This window comes from Corvus brachyrhynchos, unplaced genomic scaffold (genome assembly GCF_000691975.1).
Source record: "Corvus brachyrhynchos isolate BGI_N302 unplaced genomic scaffold, ASM69197v1 scaffold83, whole genome shotgun sequence".
Taxonomy (NCBI): Eukaryota; Metazoa; Chordata; class Aves; order Passeriformes; family Corvidae; genus Corvus; species Corvus brachyrhynchos.
In genome coordinates, this window is record NW_008238464.1 from 437981 (window position 1) to 460538 (window position 22558).

The 22558-nt window shown below is 39.5% G+C and overlaps 1 protein-coding gene across 1 annotated transcript in view; it reads left to right on the top strand.

The window, feature by feature from the left end:
* Positions 1-212: 212 nt before the first annotated feature.
* Positions 213-22558, top strand: part of GABRB3 (gamma-aminobutyric acid type A receptor beta3 subunit) — a 37863-nt gene continuing 15517 nt past the window's right edge. The window contains exons 1-5 of the mRNA XM_008635794.2: positions 213-454; positions 6398-6480; positions 7536-7673; positions 15774-15926; positions 21869-22113. Coding sequence (XP_008634016.1) covers positions 249-454; positions 6398-6480; positions 7536-7673; positions 15774-15926; positions 21869-22113 — 825 coding nt within the window. The 5' untranslated portion in view covers positions 213-248. The remainder of the gene's footprint in view (positions 455-6397; positions 6481-7535; positions 7674-15773; positions 15927-21868; positions 22114-22558) is intronic.

Here is a 22558-nt window from a genome sequence, read left to right on the forward strand (position 1 = left end):
TACCCATACCTGCTGAATTTCATAAGAGTTGAAATACCCCCTTAGTCTAGAGTGATACTTGAATTATATGAAGTATTTATTAAGTGATACAAATATTTAATTTTTATTAAACATTTAAAAATATTCAATTTAAATTGAATCAACAGCAAAATAAGCTATCAATAGGGAAATTATTCTCCTACTTACACAAAGTATGGTTGACTGTTCTACTTCTCTTTTTTTTTCCTTACCAGGATTACACTTTGACTATGTATTTTCAACAGTACTGGAGAGATAAGAGGCTGGCTTACGCTGGCATACCTCTCAACCTCACACTTGATAACCGAGTGGCAGATCAGCTTTGGGTGCCTGACACCTACTTCTTAAATGACAAGAAATCATTTGTGCACGGCGTTACTGTGAAGAATCGAATGATTCGCCTTCACCCGGATGGAACGGTGCTTTACGGCCTCAGGTCTGTGCTTCCATGATGAAGATTTCATCACTGCTGTTATGTGGTGTTGATGTTAGCTTCCTGGTACAAGGTTATTACAAACATTGGATGCTGAATTATGTAACCTTCCCTGTAACTCTGAGAGATGCCTGTAGAAAACAAATGACACACTCGATGTTTCTTAATTTTGCCCGAAGCGCCTTCAGTCAGGTTTTATCTGTTTCTGTAGAGTCACAATATCTGCAAAGCCCACTGGCTATAGGAAGCAGAAAGGCATGTATTAATTGTAAACCTGAAAATTCTGTCCAAAATACAGGCAGTAAGATTGAATGTGGGTGCTTATATTGTCTCTTGATGTGTTCATAGTCTAAAACAAAAAAGCCAGAAGTAGCCCTGGTTGAGGGGACTCAGCTGCAGCTAAGATCATGACCTGGTACTTTCAGTGATTTCTTCAATCACCACTGTAATTGTTATATTTCAAACCAGAGGTACAAAGTGACCTTACACTCTCTTACCTTCTACCTATTTTAGGTTTGACTTGTGTTTTCTTTCTTTTCTGTCATAGCTTTTATGGTTAAAAATGCTGAAGTATCATTCCCTTAATAAACTTAACTACACCAGCAAAAATCCTAATTGAAGACACAGTAGTATCAAAATATTGCTTTCTTTGAACAGGTTATTTCATTTGCTCCAGCAGTTTAAGCCAGCAAAACAAGTCTTTGCCAGTGGAAGTTCCATTTCCATAATTGGAAGTTTCTTGTATATTTATTGGAGATAATACTCAAGATGGGATGCACATAGGTAACGAAGGATAAAAAGTCCCTAATATAAAAATGAATGAGGTCTGAAAAGTTGTGCAGATGGATTATATACCCAGTATAATTATTCTACCTTCTTCTCTTTTTTATCAAGAGTTGAACTTTGTACTTGACTTGGGTTTTGGCCCTCACCTCTTTAATTCCTATTACATGTTACGTATGGGGTAGAATTGGATGAATCTTTCTAGACAAAATAAAAATAGACTCAGCCTAATATGAAACTTCAAAGAAGTTTAAAATATTTTCTCTGTAATTAACCGGCTTTAGCAAAAAGAGGCTTTTGTTTTGCATGGTATTGACCCAGTATGGAACACTACAGGTTTAGGATTCTTTCCACAAGTGGTTAAACGTAAGAAAAAATTGCCAGAGATATACTTGTTTTCTTCATGTCAAGAAATATCCCCACAAGCAACAGAACAAAAAAGTAAAGGAGATTAGAACTCTTGTGATCCTAGTAATGTGTAGAAGTCTTTCTTTCACACTCTATAAACATTTGGAGACATTCAGATGAGGATTATCTATCAGAGAACAGTGTATTGGAATAAATTGGCTTCCTCTTCTGCAAAATCTAAGTGTCCACAGGCAGATTGCATTTCACATAATAGGATTTGCTTAGCAGGGTTTCACCAGTGGCTCATGTGTAGCACACTTCTTCCCATTCATTTTCCCTGGAAGCATGTAACATCCAGGACGAGATGTCCATGATGTGAAGCAGCTAAGTGACATAGTGAAGAATGACTGTCTTAAATTAAATCATGGCAAAATATAGGACATTGTGATCAAAAGGAAGAAAATATCTGAGCCTTATCTCTGCTGATTTAAAGCCCTGTGCTTTGTGTTGTTCCATCACTACCCTACTTCCTCTGTTATGGCTTCAGAGCATCCCAGTGGCATTGGGCTCAAGCTGCAGTCCAGAAGCAGTGTGGGTTGAGGCCAGGACTTGGAGTTTTATGTGCCACAAAGCACAGAGTCACTCAGAATAATAGGTGAAATTTTGGAGGGTTACAACCAATTACAGAACATGCACAGAGCAAAGCAGTTCCTCAACACATATATAATTGAAAGTAATCCCAAGGCCACTCTGGATGTGTGTTCTCTTCTGAACAATGTAGGATTTATCACAGTTTTAAAGACTTGACCTTCAGTCATCCAAGGTTCCTCTCTACTTTAGAGAAAGCACTTTGCTACTGCAGCAGAAGTCTGTGATAGTGGGGGAATGGAACAGTAGCTTTTTGAAGTTCAGCCTATTTCTGGGGAATTTTTTTCTTTGGGAGACACACTGAATTTGTTCCACCTTCTTCAGAACAATCTACAAGGCAAATGATGATAAAACAGCTTTTTTTTTTCACAAGAGACTAAGGAGGAAATAACTACTTTATAGTCTGGGGATCAAAAATAAAGTCTGACTGCTTGTGTGTTTGTCATGCATAATCTTCTTTGTTTTAGGCAGTACAATGTCAAATGTTAAAAGTAAATGGAATGGAGGAATGTATGTATTTTATCTGAAAGGTCTTGAAAATTATTACCTATATATGAAACATGAGGAATGTTTGCAGGGTGAAAAGGTTAGTTGTGATCAGTCAGACAAGGCAACCATGCTTCTATTCTTTTTTGGATGATGAATGTATTTCTGTATCAAGGAAGTAAGCTGTCAGGACTGTGACCTAGTCACATATGAAGTATCTGTATTGCCTAGACTGATGCATACTGTAAAATTTGGGGGGGACATAAAATATCCTTCTGTCAGTTATGCATGCAGCACATCACAAGTGGGGTTCCTATACAATATAGCAGTATAATCAAAGGTGATGAGCCCAAGAGTACAGTACCAGAGAAGCATAAGAGAATCTATATCCAGAGGAAAGAAAACCAGAGTAAGAAAATATAAACAATGAAAAACACTTCCTTTATGTATTGCTTTCAGCCAAACTCTATGTGTGTCTGTGTCCATGTTCTGCTTCATCTTTGTCTGGCTCGTAATCATTTCTCTGTCACTGCCATGATGATTTCTTGAAACCCTGTTGTCTTGTGTCAGATACCATCCCATCCCATAAAAAGTAAACCTGCTCCTCTTGGGAGCATGCACAGGCCTGAGCAATTCATATTTGCTTTTGCTGTGCATTTGTGCAAGTTAAATTTGGTTGTTTGAATGCTCATTCAGGAGGGACCTCTGAGTGCTAAACTTGCTTTGAGAAAATGAGGTAAATCTGTTTCTGTCTATTTCTAGCTGTATCTTCTTTTCTAGTGGATATTTATTAAATTAAAAGCATACATTTTTCTGTAGTGTAAAAAAGGTTTTTGAGCAAGAATGTGCTGTTTCTGGTACTGGAACTTATGACACAAAACCACTACCGTATGTGAACAGACCAAAATAAAAATACATTCCTTGAAAATTCGTTAACACAATTATTAAGTTGAATATAAGTTTGCCAGCTGTATAACTTTTTTACAATTTTGTAAAATTAATCATCTGTGTTCTGTACGGCTGGCATTTAAAGCTAGTTATACAACATAATAGTTAAGAGTCTGGTAGCACATTCCCTTTTGTATCAACTTGGCTCATGTGGATTCTGCTGCAGGATCCCACATGAGACCTAGGTCAGTGTAGGCGAATCTACTAAAGCATGGGAGAGAACCTTCTTATCAACAATTCCCAAGCATGCCTACTTGTTTTACTTTGAACACAGTTATTATTTGACACAGGAGCAAGACCCTTTCATTGCACAATCAGTATGGCTTTGCAAGGACGATCGCTGCTTGTTTATCAATAATCACAGATATAAGACTAAGTTTTCTCCTCTAAGACCATATGCTAATCCTAGTTTTACATGCTTAGCTAGACCTGCTCTTAGGCATCGTATTGAGGAGACATTCAAAGAATCGTAGAAAGCTTTGGGTTGGAATGAGAGGATTTTTAAGGTCCTCCTGACATGGGCAGAGACACCTTTGATTAGATCAGATTGCTCAAAGCCCTGTCCAGGGCTCCAAAGTCCTTGCTTTCAACACTTCCAGGGATGGGTCATCCACAACTTCTCTGGGGAACCTGTTCCAGTGCCTCACCACCCTCAAAGTCAAAATTTCAACCTAAAATCTGATCTAAATCTACTGCCTTTCAGTTTAAAGCCATTCCTCCTTGTCCTATCACTACACATCCTTCTAAAAAGTCCTACTCCAGCTCTCTTGTAGCCTATCTTTTGGTACTGGAAAGCTGCTATAAGATCCCCCTGGAGCCTTCTCTTCTCCAGGCTAAACAACCCAGATGATTAATCATCTCCATAGTTAATAGCTAGTTAATCTTAGCACCCTGGTTCCAGAAGGGCATTTCCAGGTGTTGGTTGCAGAGAAGACGTTTCCCTAAACTTCAGAGCAACTGAGGAACAGCTGTTTGTCCCACTGCTCCAGGCCACTGGAATTTCTGGTAACAGAGGAACCAGAGTAATTCCCAGATGCAGCTTGGGGGAAGGCTGACCTAAGTATCCCATTGTGATACTTGGTACCTGAAATCTCATGGGACTGTCCTTCAGAGGACAGTCACAGGAATCAGCAGTGACAAACATGATCATGCTGTAGGTAAGGCTGGAAAGCACAAAGATCAAGTGTGTGCCTTTCTCACTGGCTACTGCTAAGAACACAAGTGGGAAGATGTGCTGAGTAACAGATCCTTGAGCTTTTCCCTCTGCTAGCTCATTCATTGCCTCTGTCTCTCCCTGTGCAAAGAAATTACAATATTTTCTTGCAAAAGCATCTTCTCGGTCAGAGAAGGGTGGCCTCTGTTGTCCTGTGAGATAACAATAATGGTCTTAATACCTTTCTTTAGATATTATGTAGTTATTCATCTAATAGGATCCTATATACGAAGGATAAGTGTTCTTCCTTTTCTTTGAGATTGGATAGAACATTCATAATAACAACATGGGGGTTTTTTACTGTGAAAGAGGTGAAGAAAGGCACCTAACTACTTTTCGTCTTTTGAAACATTGCCCTGGAATTTTATAGTTTACAAGATTAGAAGACTGTAGTTTGAGAAGGTTAATGGGTAGAAGAAAGAACTTCAGAGAAAACACATGAAGAAAACATTAATGTTGAGGGTTCCAGCTTTTAGAGGTACATTTAAGGCATTTTCCCCTCTTGTATTTATTAGCATAAATTATCACTAGAATATTATTTGTTTAGGAACAAACTGTGTGCAAGGTCCTTGTCTTGTTTATATCAGAAAAGGATCAGCAAGGAATGGAGCTATTCAGATTCAGAAGACAATTTAAATGTGAAATTTATATGAAGCCGTTATAAAAACAATGATGAATAATAATGTACATACCCTTGGTGAAGGCTGTGATTCAGAAAAACATCAAAATATGCTGCAGATTAATTAGGAGCATATGGTTATATCTGTCTAAAGTTAGTACAAATATATAAATCCATTAATTAATAAAGTGACAGTGCTGTTCGAAGCTGTTAAGACGGTTGTTCTGGTTGCACATGTATATTGTTGACTCTCATGATATACAAGAGGTTGATGAATAATGTTGTTTCATAAATAGTGAAATGTTTTGCAAAACCATCCTTAGGGTGCTAAATGGATAAATAGACAAAGAAGCAAAAATTTATTGTTATATAAGGAGAAAACTTAAAATTCAACATGGAGCTTCATAACAAAATCCTCTTTACATTTGAAAACTAGGGAAGTATACTTAACTTTGAAACAAAACATTTTGCTGGACTTAAAACTTTCTTTCAACATTTCAGGGTTTCATTTCTAGACCTGCCACAAAACCAAAAAATCAGTTATTCATGCAGCTGTGATGATTTTGACATTTGTAGCAGACTGTTTTCACTTCATGGTTTCTGTTATAAAGTAATATCTTTTAATCTCAGCAAATGTTTGTGTAATATTTGCATATGAGGATAGGTCCATTGAACCCCAAAGGGACTGGTAGCATAAGGGTAATTCACAGCGAGTTGTTCCACTGAAAGTCAATGTAATTGCTGCTCTATTAGGCTGCTGTGCAATGTAAAAATACGGACCAGATTCTCAGGTATTGTAAGCTATTCTTCAGAGGGCCTTCACTTTGGAAGATGAACAACCTCATGACCCAAACCTGGATTACTGGCTGTACAGTAAAACATTTTGATGCTTGTATTTCAGAATCACAACCACTGCAGCTTGTATGATGGACTTGAGAAGATACCCATTAGATGAGCAAAACTGTACTCTGGAAATAGAAAGCTGTACGTACCTAAGAAAATGCATGTGAAATCTAGTTTGGATCTAGTTCTTTTCCTTTTATAGAACTGTGTGGTATTTACACGTGTGTCTATAAACACTGTTTGAGTCAGGTAATTATCAGCGTTGGTATTTTTTGTTTGTTTACTTGACTTATTAAAAGATATAAGGAGTCATCCATTTCTAGATAGATGAATACATCCTAGAAAAATGAGGTTAGGACAGAATGGAGTCATTCAGTATTCCTGCCTGACTTGGCAGAGGTAGTGACTGGATGCTTATCTTCAACACAAGAGATGAATATTTGTATTTTTATCAGATTTATTTTCAAGACAGCAAACACTGTGATATAATTTTCTTTCAGTATGCTTTATTATGGATGCTTTAGTATGGATCATCTTGCTGCAGGACCTACCCTGGGCCTTCAGATTCACCCCATTTATGATTTGAAATTGTGTTACCAAAATAACAATATTCTCTTTTTCACCTATTCATGTCCTAGTATTGCAATATTCAGATGTATATTTGCACTTCAGAAGTACCTGGTCCATTTCAGCTACTAGCTGGAAATTGTGGGCCATATACAGAAAATACTAGTGTATGTTCTGTATTCAGCTGTAGTCCTCCACTACTGGAAGCTAGTGGAAATGGTGCAACTCAGTTTACTGTGAGTGGAAAAGGTCTGCCCCAATTACATTTCTCTGTGTTCATTGAATAATCAACCTTCTTCTGGTGATTATCAGTGTAAATATACACTTGGTTTCATAAATGCATATGGTGTCTTAAATCTTGGATAGTGTTTTCTTCTCACTGTGACAACTAGTGAATACCATATGAGTGATAAAAAAAGATAAAATACAAAGAAAGCAGAGTATTTTGCCTAAAATTCCCGGGCAGACTGTAATGGTGTAGCTATTTGGAAGACCTTCCCACAGGCAAAATACCACACAGCTCTCCAGCTGTTCCAATTCTTTTTGTTGTCTCAAATGACAAGCTGCATGTTTGAAGCTACGTTTGATTCTGTTGTTATTTCTGACTTACTCTCCTGCTTTGCCTGCAGATGGCTACACAACTGATGACATAGAGTTCTACTGGAGAGGTGGAGATAACGCAGTCACTGGCGTGGAGAGGATTGAACTTCCTCAGTTCTCTATCGTGGAATACAGACTGGTGTCAAAGAATGTTGTCTTTGCCACAGGCAAGTATTGTCATCTGCCCATTTAGTGTTTCATTTTCTTGTGCATGAACATTACTGTTTTATTAATAATAATTAATTATTATTACCAGTCATGACATGTAGCCTGTGTTGCATGTTTGGATAAAGAAATTACTTGGTAAAGCCTGGAAGTAAGAGCCCATGAAGTCTCATCCAGACCTGCATTCAGTACTGCATTCAGCTCTGGGACCTCCAACACAAGGACATGGACCTGTTGGATTGAGTCCAGAGGAGGGCCACAAAGATGATCAGGGGTCTGGAACACCTCTCTGATGAAAACAGGCTGAGAGTGTTGGGGTTAAGCTTGGAGAAGAGAACCCTCTAGCAGCCTTCCAGTATTTCATGGGGCCAACAAGAGAGCTAGGGAGGGACTTTTTACAAAAATGTGTACTGATAGCACAAGGGGAAATGGCTTCATACTGAAAGAGGGTAGATTTAAATTAGATATAGGAAGAAATTCTTTACTGTAAGAGTGGTGAGACAGTAGGTTGCCCAGAGAAGTTGTAGATGCTCCATGCCTGGAAGTGTTCAAGGCCAGGTTGGATGGGGCTTTAAGCAGCCTGGTCTAGTTAAATGTGTACCTACCTACAGCAGTGGGGCTGGAACTATAGAGTCTTTAAGGTCCCTTCCAACCCAAACCATTTTGTGATTCTTTGATTCCTTGTTTATTTTTCTTTTTCTTGTGTGTATGTGATACTTAACTAGACACCCAAATATCTAGGATCTAAATAATTAAGTCATTCACCTCTGAATCATGAGTTTAAATGTAGCCTACAGGGTAACTGATCATACATAAATGTGTTTTGGCATGCCTAGGTCAAAAAGCCACCAATTTTATAAACACCTCCCTGCAACTTTTCAGTGCATGTTTGTTTTGTTGTTATATAGTGAATGTAATGTCTTTTATATCTTGATTTGCACTGATGGATATATAGTACTTTATACATAGCCAGCCAGTGGATTTGTTGTCATTGTTAAGGTGCTAAAATTAAATCCCTGCTTGTCTCCTTGAAGATGTAATAGAAGTTACTATTAACTCACAGCACTGGATGTCTTTAAATCACAAAGTGCAGTGTTGATTTACATATTTGTGTTAGATACCAGTATAGGAATATGTATGACAAAACCAAAGCAACACAGAAAGCCATCAGCACATGTGGGGCCATTATTTGGCTCATTATTGGGGGCCTTCAGATTTTCAGTGCTCTTCAGACCACAGGAGTGTGCTGTTCCATCTGTCTCAGCACACTAGAACAAATGAAGCACAGCTCAATCATGTTTGTAAGCATCACTTCACCCACTCTTTGGGCACAGCATCTGTTTCAAAGCACACAGAAACACAAGTTGTATTTCAGAACAAAATGTAAATATTGCTGGGATTGAAATTAGTATGAGGGGGTTTGCCAGCTGCTGCTGTTCTTGTTTACCATTGTGAATGGAAGATTTTTTTCTGTAGAGAATCAGTTGCTCTAATCCTATATCCTTTTGTCCTGCAGTTAGTGTCACCTTTGGGAGCCAGGGCTTACCTGCACCTCCACAGGACTGGATATGCTTTTGTAGGAAGGCTCTTTTAGACAACAATGAGAATACAGTGAACTTATTTGTGGAGTGACTTTTATGATGATCCAAGGCCACATTTTAGTTCAATATGAAATATTTCATTAAAGGCATGACTTAGAAATGTAGAGATGAGAGATTTGTAAAAATCAGGAAAACGAGAAATCCAAAGAGGTATGTTACAAGTACGAGAGTAAAAAATAGGAGCACATAGTTATGTGACTGACTAAATGTTCAGAATATTAATGGTCTTTTAAAAAATACAGTGAAAGGAATAAAAAAGTCTCATGCTTCAGGGTTTAAGACAGCTTGACATTAGGGAGTTTCAGAGAACAGCATGTTTCTTGTACCATTTTCTGAAACATTTAATTTTTGTCACTGATGAAGACACAATACTGAATTTACTATTGCTTTGATACAGGACATTATAAAAATGCTTGATCAGTTATGACATTTTATGACGAGAATTTCCATGCAGGGGAAACATCACATTTGTTTCTCAAAACCACAAGTTTAAATCTAAATCTGAAGCATGCCAGCAGATCTGATACATAAAGTCAGCAGACTCTTTTCAAGTTTCTTCTCAAGAGTTTCTTACAGTCCTAGTAATTAGGGCCAGTTTCTACATTCTTTTGGAAAATAAGTTAGGCATGTTTTTGTCTTTGAGGTTCTTGAAGTCTCAGGGGGAGATATTAGTTCTTTGAGCACAGTATCTCAGTGAACATTTCACAGATTTCAGTCCTAATGTGCTTTGATTGAATAAAACTAAAAGAAGACTTCAGAGTCATGCCATAGACAGCTTTTGGATTAGTTATTTCTCCTATCCTCCAAGAGAAACTGTGCTGTATAATCTTGTGTAACTTAGGCAAAGGGAAAAATCTGTTCCCATAGTTACTACTGAGAAGCAATGATAAGCATGGGAAAAACCCCATAAATAACGACAGAGATCGGGGTGGAGCTGCAAGAATACTGGAGGAACTGCATGCCTGTTGAAGTATAGAATGGAAGTTAAAATTTATCTTTCCAAATTAGCAAAATGTGTCTGAAAAAAGTATAAAATTCAGTATGGACAAGTGCAAAATACAGCATCTGTGCAACTAATTATTCCTATCCAAATTAAGGATAGAGAATGCCAGGTTATGCCAGGGTTCTCTGTGTAGAAATATAGGGGCTGCTGTTGATGTCAGACTGAACATGAGCCAATAACATCTTTTTTGGGAAAAAGAAACAAACAAACCCACAAATCTCATCATAAAAAGGGAGTCTGATTTACATTGATAACACTTGAGCTTTGTATTTGTCATCAAGGGTAGCACTCTTGAAGGCAGTAATGGAGCAATAGGAGAGGGTTTATGGAAAATAAGCAAATGTGAGTGAAAATCTAGAAAATGGCATACCTGAGATTAGTGGAGAAACAAGTATGGTCATGTAGTTTAAAAAAAGAGAGTACTTGATTGGGAGTTGAATAACATCTTCAAGTGTCTAGAAGGCATGTGCAAAGCCACACACAATAGCCTGTTCCCTTTATTCATGATTTTTAAATTGCTATGAAGAAGAAATACCTGGTTTGACTATCCTTCTAACACCAGCTGAAGGCCATATAGGATACCATAAGACATTTAAATGGCACTGGATGCCCATGTGTCAGTAACTGAATTAAGCCCATAGTCAAATGCTGTCAAATCAGTGCCGTCGGTAAAGCCTAAAGAGCTCTTCAGCTCTTGAATACCTTCTTTTCTCAAATGACTATTTTAAGACACTATTCAGTTGCCTGCTGAAGTGTCTGCTGCTTCTTGAGCTGCTGTAGAAGATCTTGGTTAGCAGTTAGGCTGCTATTCTGGCAGCTTACAGCCTTGTGTCCCATGTTCACCATCTAGTGCTTCAGTATTGATTACTTAACTAGTGTTCTGTGCTACTCTTCTTTAGCCTATCACATCTCAAATGGCCTTAGACACCTCTGTAGAGGCAATTAAATCGCACCCTTAGAATCAGGTGGCTCTAAGTCTAAATCTCCACGGTTTCCAATGACAGCTCATGCTCCATCCATGTGCAAGTATCTGCATTCAAACACCTGAAATGTAGTGCTAAGTCTGTTACCTCAATCTGCCTCCTACATGTTTGTTATCCTAAAATGCTGAGATATTGAACAGGAATGGGGATATGTAAAACATCACCTAAAAGCTTCAAGTCACATAGCAGTCAAAGCTATATTAGCAACCAGTTGGTAAGAGGAGGGTAGTCTTAAAAGATTTGAAAATCAAATATTTGCTGTATTCCGAAAGATCAGTACATAAAGTACATTTCCAATTAGCCAGAAGAACATATTAAAATAAAAATTCTGTAACTGACCAACTCTGCTATCTTGTTTCATACTTGGATAAAACAGCAAGAGACTAATTTAGCCTTGAAGCCAGATATTTCAGCTTGCTAGCTTTTAATGAATTTGGAACAGAAACAAGTAATCTCTTTTTACCAAGTGCCCAAATATGTGAAAAAGGAATATTTGGGGCTCAGTTATTGATTAAGTATTTGTTTTCATACCTTCATTCTCAATACTGTTAGATTTAAATACTTCTTGGCAAAATTCTGTTATTCCTATAGTGTTTAAATTAGCCCATACACATCAACATGTCATGTGAGATGGGAGGAAGGATAACAAGGCAAAACAAGGTAACAAGGAAGAAACCACAACATTTTTATGGAAACTTCACAACTAGAATTTCCTGGTAATTAATTTCTAAATGTTCTGAGGCTTAATTGACAAATTATGATGCGATCATAATCAGACAGGTAACAGTGTAATTGTTGAGTTTACCCAGAAATCAACTTCTATTAAATAAGTTACACAGAATGGGTCCTTCTCAGATAAATAAGGATCTGGACTTACAGTCCTTTCTCCATGAAGGTTAGGACCCATCCTTTTCACTGAGCTTTAGCCATTCAGACAAAGAGGGGGAATTAACCACGGGAAATAGTAGTTCTTCCTTGTTTTTTTCCACAGACTCCTGTGACCTGTTGCTGGAGGTGAGATATGGTGGCAGAGATGGCAGGCTGGAGACAGGGTCAATAGATAATTTTTGAAGATATAAAAGCAATACAGTTGGAAGTAATATAAACTCTCATAGTCTCAGGGAGAGGTACCTAAAGGAGAACCCGAGCTGCATAGTATGATAAAAACCAAAGCTACCAGTTCATGTTTCAATTTCAAGCTGACCCTAACAAAGACTATACTATGCTATATAAGATCATACAGCAAAAAATTATACTGTACTATTCAACCTGCAGTAAACACAGCTTCCCTACCCATGGCAGCGGTGGGAGTTATATGGTCTTTAAGGTCCCTTTCAACCCTACTGTATGATGCTATGGTATGTTTCTATAAGACCATATTATTCTGAAATTTTCTGAGATAAAGTCATGTCAATAAAATTTGATCTCGTAAAATCACCACCAAACAGGATGACACTCCTCTTACCACGGTGAAACTGAACAATGTGTCAACTGCAGTAAGCAGCTGTAATGCCAGCAAGACTTTTGTTTAGATTGCCCAGGAGCCTTACACCATCAAAATCTACTCTGAGACTTGCAGGGCTTGGATTCATCTTGCTCTGATTTATGGCGAATATGATTTCAGTGTCTACATTTGAACTAGGTGTATGAGTTGGTCAGAATTGAGTCCATATTAGTCGGTGGAGACAAATTCAGTACATCTATAGGAGTGCATTTTAGGAGATGATGAATAATTCTCTAGGTTTCATTTGCTAGATTGACTGGATGAACTGGAGCTTAGACACCAAGCCCATGTGTAAGCAGTTCACGTGAGTTGCTTAATCAACTGCATTTGAGAGGGCACAAGGCAGCCTTTGTAGTCTCCACCCACTGATCAAAAAGGTGTAGGGTGTGTATCATGTCCATCAACTGTGTGCTGGTGTCTGAGATGTCACAGGGCATCTCAAAAGGATCAGGACACCATCAGATTAGCAAATGAATCTCTCTTTTACAATCTCTCTTACTCCAACTCTAGTACAAGAAGACAGAAAGCACTGACAGCCCTGGCCCTCAACATGGTCCTTAGGGTTCTAATTTCAGGACAAAGAATCTGGTGCTTGAAGTATATTTAGGTTGATGTCTCTGGCCTTGAGGTCAGCTGTCTGGGGAGTCAACCTTTAAGGCCAGGTCTCACCAGTTTCAGTAATTACCTTACCTAATTAGATAGAAATGGTGATAAGGTAATGGATGATGGTCACAGGTGAAGCATTCCACATAAATGTCTAAAGTTCACTCTGTTATACTGTTTCTCAGTTTGCGAGTTCATACTGAAAATTACTAACATATGTGACACGTTATTCTCTCCCCTGTTGACACACACCTTTTTCACTCACACCATTTTCTGTGCTTTATCAACGGCAAAGTTCTCTCTCTCTCAATTTCCCTAGTGCATCCAGGGTCCTTGGCTCTAGAGCCAAGAATGGACTCTGATTCAGTGATTGAGTTCTACTGAACTTTCTTGAATTAATCCTTCATACTATTTAATTAAAGAATCAGTATTTTATGGGAGATTTTTCTGTTGTCACCTCTATCAATTATACTCCACAGATATCCAGACCTGGACAGGACTTTTGGAAAGTTTTTTACAGATTTATAGAGAATCCTTTGAGTGGGCAATGTATCATATGAAATAATTTTTCTCAACAGAGCTTTATAAAGATTCCTGTCTGATGCTCTACTCTTACTGCAGAAAGGTGATCAGGTCTGCTGCATTTTTAATGTATTTCACAATGGCAGTGTTTATTTATTTCATTATGGTCTCCTGTTTTATTTATATAGTCTGTAGACACAAGGCCACAGAAACATTTTCATAAGAAGCCAAATGAAAAAGTTAAGCTTTGTAGGCAAAAAAAAAGCAGGCCTGGTTTCAATGAGAGAATTTGTCTTTTGAAATGAAACATTGTTCATTGGAATGTGTTGACTGCTTCAGACAGCAGAAAACCTTGGTATTTCAGGATGAAATACATTCTTCTGACTCCACCAATATACTTCTATTGGTGAAACTAAGCGGCATTTCATTCTGGAAAACAATGCTACTGATTGAAATAATCACAGCAACCAGATACACCTACCGGATATTTCTTTCCCTGGTGATAGTTGTTCTGAGACTGTTTGATACAACAGTTATATTATGTGCAAACTTATATTTGCACAAGTTTGATACTGCCTTGATGCTTCTGCTGCCCGGAAACAGTGTGGCATTTTTCTGTTGTATGACTCAAAGTGTAACAAACTATCAGGAATGTGATGAAGAGAAATCTTCAGTTTTCTATTCCTTCTTTCCCCTTCTCTCTTAGGAAATCATTCATGTGTATATGGGCAAATGTAATTTCTTAAGCTCATATGCAAACATATGAATATAATTTAAAGGGAAGGTTGTAATTTTTCATTTTTTATCTAGATGTAATCTTTCATATTTTCTACATATTTGCACTAGAATGGGTGGGAAGTGTTCTAATATCTGGTTGGGTCCTTGGTATGTGCTGAAATGTTTTTTAGGATGTTGACTAACTAGAGCTTATAGATGAGCTGTTAGAAGTATCATATCTAAGACTGGTAGTGCGAACACTGAAATCATGGAGCTAATGTGTGAATGACTGCCTTTTTCTTATACAGCTGTACTCAGATTTAATCATCTTTGCATTTGGTGAAAAACATCACAATTTTTTTTAACAATTTGAGATTTCTAAATATATTGGTCTGAATATATATATATGTGTGTGTATATATAGATATATATATGTCTAAAATGTATTCAGTAAGATTAAGACCAATTCAGTAAGATATACAGCAGTTTGAAGTTAAGTTGATATTGAGGTAATTATTTTTTTTCATTGTTAATTTTTTCTGTTTGTAACAGTTCATGAATCACATATAGATATATGTATATACACAAAATTCAACTTTTTCTTTGTTTAAAATATGTTTGGAAGAAAAATTCTGGCTGGCTGTTGTTGATGTTAGAGGAGCAAGTCTGAAGGCTTTTCCTCAATGAAATTCATTACAATTTATTTTTGACACCACATGGTTGCATGTTTCTTATAGTTCAGATGTAATTAAGAAGTCTCATCTCTTGAACAATTCTTCATTGTAAATGAAAAACTATGCACATTACCTATTCTCTCAATATAAATTCTATACAGAAAACTGTGTACTTGGATAAGCATTTTACTTGGACACCTAAGCATTTGTTTTTAAAAACTAACTGGTGCTCACCTATCTGTTCAACAGTCCAAAGTAATTTACTGTCTCTCTTTTCTTCCCAAATACAAATTACTTGGCTATTACTATATTCACTGCAAGGTTTCTTTTAAAACCAATGAGTAATACAGTGAAGGTGTCTTCCCTACTGTTGTGCAGATGTCATACTACCCCACAAAACGTGCATGCTTTAGTTTCTGCAGAAACTGAAGGCAACTATCCACAAGTGTTTTTCCTTCAGTATAAATAACGCTGTTTTCCTCTCTCTTTTCTCAGGTGCCTATCCAAGACTCTCACTGAGCTTCAGGTTGAAGAGAAATATTGGCTACTTTATTCTTCAAACCTACATGCCCTCCATACTCATTACCATTTTATCATGGGTGTCATTCTGGATCAATTATGATGCATCAGCAGCAAGAGTTGCCCTTGGTATGTGCTAAGAATGAGTGGATCACTAAAATGTCAGACTCAATGTAGTCTTCAGAGGTTGTTAAAAACTACAGCGTGATGTCAGTGTTTTGATATTCCAAAATAATTTTTGTCAAAATCATGTCATCCAGTATTGCCTCAAAAGTGATGTTTTCCCCTGCATGCAAGAGTATAGCTATCACTAAATCTCTGACATGAGCTGCTCATACAGGTCCCATACTTGTTCTCCTCAAAGTTAACGTTGTCAGTTCATCTAGGAGATCAGCTCCACAATCATATTTGAGCATGGGCTTAATCCAGCTCAGTGTGGGAGGACAAATGTGGCTTCAAGCCTCCTCCTGAGGTCCTGGGTGTTTTAAGTCACACTGGCAGGAGCAGACTTCAAGAACCATTGCTAGTTCAGTGCACAGGGGCACATCAGCTATGGACCATAACATGCCACCTAACCCTCAGAGTACATGGTATGTTAAGTGCATGTTTATGACAGCCTAAAGGGTCATTTACCTCATGACAGAAAAACATGGATTTGGCACAGGTTTGTGATTCCTGCGCAGATCAAGGTATCCTTCTAATAAGGGAAGGTGACTAGAAAATTTTGCAGCTGACACACTGGAGGGAAGGCATGCCATCCAGAAGGACCTTGACAAGCTTGAGAGGTGAACCCACATGAACGTCATGCAGTTCAACAAGGCCAAGTCCAAAATCCTGCACGTGGGTCAGGCAATCCCAAGCACAAGTACAGGCTGGCCAAAGAATGGATTGAGAAACAGCCCTGAGGAGAAGGACTTGGGGTGTTGGTTGACAAGGAACTCAACATGACCCAGCAATGTGTGCTTGCAGTCCAGAATGACAACTGTGTTCCGGGCTGCACCAAAATCAGTGTGGCCAGCAGGGTGAGGGAGGTGATTGTTCTCCTCAACTCTGCTCTCATGACACCCCAGCTGGAATACTGGATCTGGGTTTGGGGTCTCCAACATAAGAAGGTCATGGACCCGTTGGAGTGAGTCCAGAAAAGGGCCACGATGATGGTTGGGGGCTGGAGCACCTCTCCTTTCAAGGCAGGCCGAGAGACTTGGGTTTGTTCAGCCTGAAGAAGAGAAGGCTCTGGGGTAACCTTATGGCACATTCCAGTAACCAAAGGGGGCCTACAAAAGAGCTGGAAAGGACATGAAGTGACAGGATAAGGAGGAATGGCTTCAAAATGACAGAGTGTAGATTTGGATTAGGAAGAGATTCTTGATTGTAAGGGTGGTGAGAAACAGGAACACTGGAACAGGTTGCCCATAGAAGTTGTGGATGCCCCATCCCTTGAAGTGTTGAAGGCCAGGTTAGATGTGTCTTTGAGCAACTTGATCTAGTGGAAGGTGTCCCTGGGCATGGCAGTGAACTTAGACGGTGTTTAAGGTCCCTTCCAAGCCAAACCATTTTGTGATTCTGTCAGAGTTTAGGAATGGTATTCTCCAATTTAGTGCTCCCAATAAAACCACACTGCTTCTTGCTTCCCCCTCTCCCCCTTCCCCCTGTGGGTGGCTGGAGAGAACTGGAGGCACAAAAGGCAAAGATCCCAGGTTGAGGTAAGAACAATTTGGAAACAACAATGAGACGAGAAAATGAGCAGTATCAGCAACATACTAATAACAAAACTGTACGAAAGAGATAGTGATTCACAAGCAAAAATGCTCATTGTGGAACTCGCGACCCGACAGTGGCCACACTGCCCCAACCTGAAGAGAAGCCTTCCTCGCCGAAAAAGACTCCCTTCCTGCAACCTCCAGCAATGACATGAGGTGATACAGAATAACCTTTGGGTCGTAGCGAGCCAGCTCCTCGTTACTGCCAAAATTAACCCTGTCCTGGCCAGAACCAGGACAGATTCTATGACAATATCTCACAGCAAATATTTCATCTTTTACCAAAGGTTACTCAGGGATAGCTATGGCTAAGGAAGATGAAATGGATCTATAAATCCTTACAAAAACTTCTGCCTCTCATCTCGTCCCAAATTCTGTCTTCAACCCTGTGCTTCCCAATTATACATACCTTCCTACCCAAAACTTGTCACTAAGTCTGTGCTGTATTCTCTTATTTTCTTAAAACAGGAACATAATCCCTAGTTCCCTTATTTTTCTGTAACGTACCACAGCAAACCCAGACTCCAACCCATGTCCCTATGATTCCCTCTTTCCTTACCCCGTACCTCCCAAGGTCCCATATACCAAAGCAGCAGTGTAGTCACCTTTGTGCAACATTATGTCCCATCTTCTGAATTTGGGTAGCTGGAGATGTTGTAGATTGACTGCAGTTACTGTGCAGTAATTCTGCAGATACTGTGGATTAGCTGGTGCATATGGGCATGACACAGTATGGCGCTACCACTCAGCAGCCAGTGTTTGTTTAGCAGCTTGAAAGCTAAGTAGTAGCTTAATAGGAAGCCACCTTTGTGCAACATTATGTCCCAGCTGCTGAATTTGGGTAGCTGGAGATGTTGTAGATTGACTGCAGTTACTGTGCAGTAATTCTGCAGATACTGTGGATTAGCTGGTGCATATGGGCATGACACAGTATGGCGCTACCACTCAGCAGCCAGTGTTTGTTTAGCAGCTTGAAAGCTAAGTAGTAGCTTAATAGGAAGTGGGGCATAGAGTTCAAACATCTCTGATGTGTTCATAAATTAACTAATAGATACCAAAGATCCACCCAGGTGGCCAAGTGAGGGGAGCACTTCAAACACATCAGTCAGCATCTAGATACATAATGGCCAGGACTGCAGAGAGCAACAGATGGGTAGACAGAAGTTACCATACCCAGTGACATTCCATGCCCTTCTATTACAGGTTCATGAGAGTTTTCCTTGTTTAAGGAACAAGACTGTCTCATGTGGCCTATTTCTGTGTAGCACAAGTTCATCAAGTACTGTAAGACAAATATTAGAACAAAAATCAGAGAGTACAAGGCAAGCTCAGGAGACCAGATGTTCTATTTCAAACTGATAGAAAGTCCTTTGGAGAGGACAAAATTCCATCTAATAGTTTCTTCTCAGAAAACAATTAGTGCCCTGGTGATGATGTCTGTGATGTTTGTATAATAAAGGTCAGTATCATGGGTCTAATCCTATGTTCCTTTGTATAGCCCTTCTATGAGCCTTAAGCTGGTATCACAGAATCACAGAAAATGGTGAGTTGGAAGGTTGCACAAGGGACCCACAGAAGTCCAACTCCTGACCCTCTCCAAGAGTCACACAATGGGCCTGAGAGGATTGTCCAAATGCTTGAACTCTGTTAGGCTTGGTGCTGTGACCACTGCCCTAGGGAGGCTGTTCCAGTGCCCAACCACCATTTGGGTGAGCAGCCTTTTTCTAATATCCAACCTAAACCTCCCCTGACACAACTTCAGGCCATTCCCTTGGGTCCTGTCACCACAGAGAAGAGATCGTTACCTGTCCCTTCTCTTCCCCTCATGAAGAAGTTGTAGACTCCAATGAGGCCTTCTCTCAATCTCCTCTTCTCCAGGCTGAACAGACCAAGTAACTTAAGTTGCTTGTCATAACAGCTTCTCCTCACAGCCTTTCATCATCCTCGTTGCCCTCCATTGGACACCTTCTGATAGTTCAGTATCTTTTCTATATTGCAGTGGCCAAAGCCGCACACAATATTCAAGGTGAGGCTGCCCCAGTGCAGAGCAGAGCGGGAGAATCCCCTCCCTTGCCCGGCTGGTGATGCTGTGCCTGGTGCACTCCAGGACATGGCTGGCCTCCTGGCTGCCACGGCACTGCTGACTCAGATTCAACTTGCCATTGACCAGGACCCCAAGCCCTTTCTTCAGCACTGCTCTCCAGCCTTTTATTCCCCAGTCTGTCTGTACATTGAGTTTTGCCCCATCCCAGGTGCAGAATCTGGCACTTCCCCTTAATGAACTTCATATGGTTGGTGGTTGCCCACCCAGTCCTCTTAATTTTTCAAGGTTTCTCTGCAGGGCCTTCCTGCCTCCAGGGGAGGCAACAGCTGCTCCCAGTAAAGTATCATCTGTGAACTTATGTGGTACCCTAATATGAAGTGGTACAAAAGTTTAAAGGCAACATAGCACCTTTGGACATATATAATTGGCTCTGAAAAGTACAGTACAGAGAAGGTATATGTGAATGCCTGGTATTTGTTCGAGGAAGCATTCCCTGTGTAATTCTTGGGACACAGAGACAAACTTTTATTCAACCCCTGCAGAAGCCTGTATTCTCTGTAAGAGCCTGATTCTATTGATTCACTTCCATATTTTGCCCCTATGCCTGATCCCTTGCTGCACTGAACCAAATAGTTGCCTCCAGAGTGAACCCAAGCTACAAAGCAAAGGCCAGCTCATTCCAGAGACTATGTGCTATGGACACTGCAGATAGAGGGGGATATAGGGTTGATCTCAAGAGAAATAAGCAAATCTATCAATTCTGCTCTCTTTGCTAGTTAGCCCTAGAAGTTCCTAAATTCAGTCCTTTGAGTGAGGAGAAAAATAATCTCTAGAGTCCTCCCTTGTGGGAAGGACTATAATCACAAGATTATCTTATTTTTTTGTCTTAGGGGACTGTCAGCTTCTTCTCCTCCAGCTGTGCTTTAAAACAAATTATTGATCTTCAGAAGGACATTTGGCCGCAGGGTTTCAGGCTCTCCCAGGGAATGTATTTCCCTTTGGTTAGTGATAACCACCTTTCTATTCAGTGTGCTTAATCTTCAAGATCACCAGACATCTGACATCAATGCACACTCACTTCACAGTTTAGAGGAATAGCACTGAAAACTGCATGACACTAACCTACTAAATATACAAAATATCTGTTACACAATCTCCTAGGGTATTACTTCAGTTCCCTGGAGTGACACTGCTTACACTGACAGCTTGGTTTGGAGTTATGTTGTCTTTATTTCTGTCTCTTCAGGTAAAAGAGGATGTGCTTTATTATATGGCAGCATTTTTATTTCGTCCTTTATTCTGCCTGTATTTTAGTGACTACTTATAAACTGATGGTATAATTATGGAATCAAAGAAAATAGTAATGGAGGAGACCTAGTAGAATGACTTGCCTTGAAATGTAGACTTGTTCCACAAATCAGTGTTTTCAGCAACCTGTGATTTGCAATTCCCATAAAATTTCCAGCAGAGATACAGATCCTGCAGTTTATTGTGAATTCAGGCAGACTGACAGTAAATTTGCTTTTCTTTCCAGATTCTCAAAATAGTGCTCTGTAATATATTTTCAGGTGCTATGTCCATAAATAACTTGACATAAGGTTGATGTAGATATTTTGTAGATATTTTATTAGTGTCCAGTTTGTTGCTAAAAAAATGCTGCTCTCCCTCCTTCTTCCTTCCAAAAATTCACATACCTCTCTGTCTGTCATTGCTCACCTCACTTCTTTCTATGTAACTAGCCTACTGCTCCAAATTAGTCATCTCAAATTCCACTTATATATTGTCCTTTCCTGAAATAGGTAGCTAAAATAGACGGGATAAACTGCTCTAGAAAGGTGCCTGTCTCTCCCCATCTACTAAAGGGAGGCCCAACAGGACTAACATCAACCAACTGCCTAACTCTTAGAAATTTAAAACTGTGGGAGATGTCTTTCACCTTTTGTATGAACACTGTTCCTGTTGCACGTCAGTTTGGTCTTCATGGAAGAGATGTTCAGTACAGCTACCCTGGCTTCCATGAAGCTACATTAACTCATGGCAGTGGTGCCAGACCCCCTCGTTAGCTGTTCCCCCACTCTTATGAAGGAAATAATTGTAACAGAATAATAATGCATCAAGTTTTAATTTTGCTTTCTTTTGCAGTGATGTCACCTGCAAGACATCTTTTACAAATTTTTAAGCTTCTTCCCACTGATAATTTGCCTTATCAGGAAAATGAAATATAATGTTTGGAGTTGTAAGATATGTGATCTCTTTTCTTTGCGTAGGAATTACGACTGTGCTGACTATGACAACAATCAACACTCACCTGCGAGAGACTTTGCCTAAAATTCCATATGTTAAAGCCATTGACATGTATCTCATGGGCTGCTTTGTATTTGTCTTCTTGGCCTTACTAGAATACGCCTTTGTCAACTACATTTTCTTTGGAAAAGGCCCTCAAAGGCAGAAAAAACTTGCAGAAAAAACAGCAAAGGCAAACAATGATCGCTCAAGGTTTGAAGGCAATCGGGTAGGTTTCTTTAATCTATATATTCTCTCTATTTTTACATTGCAAGGACTATCAGTATGAAAAAAACCAAAAAGGCTTGCCTAAAAACATCACCATCTGGTGACACCCAACCGCATCTTTTTGTGGACAAACTCGGGCTTTTTCATTTTCAGGAACCGACATAGAGGAATATTGTTGCTGCCTGTTCTAAGCTTCCCCTCCCCCTCCCAAAGACACGTGCTCCTGCCCATGTGCTCTGAACCCCTTTGTTCCAAGCGCGGGCAAAACCAAATGTAACTCAGACTCTTCAGCAGTGTCTGATTGGCCGCTCACCCCGGGTCTGCCCCCAGTCCTCCCCTTTCCCCTTCTCCGAATAAAAGATGGTCGAGGGGAGGCTCTGCTTTCTCTCAGCTCAGCTACTTTCCTGTGAACATCTCTGGTTATCTGTCTCATTTGAAAGCTTCTA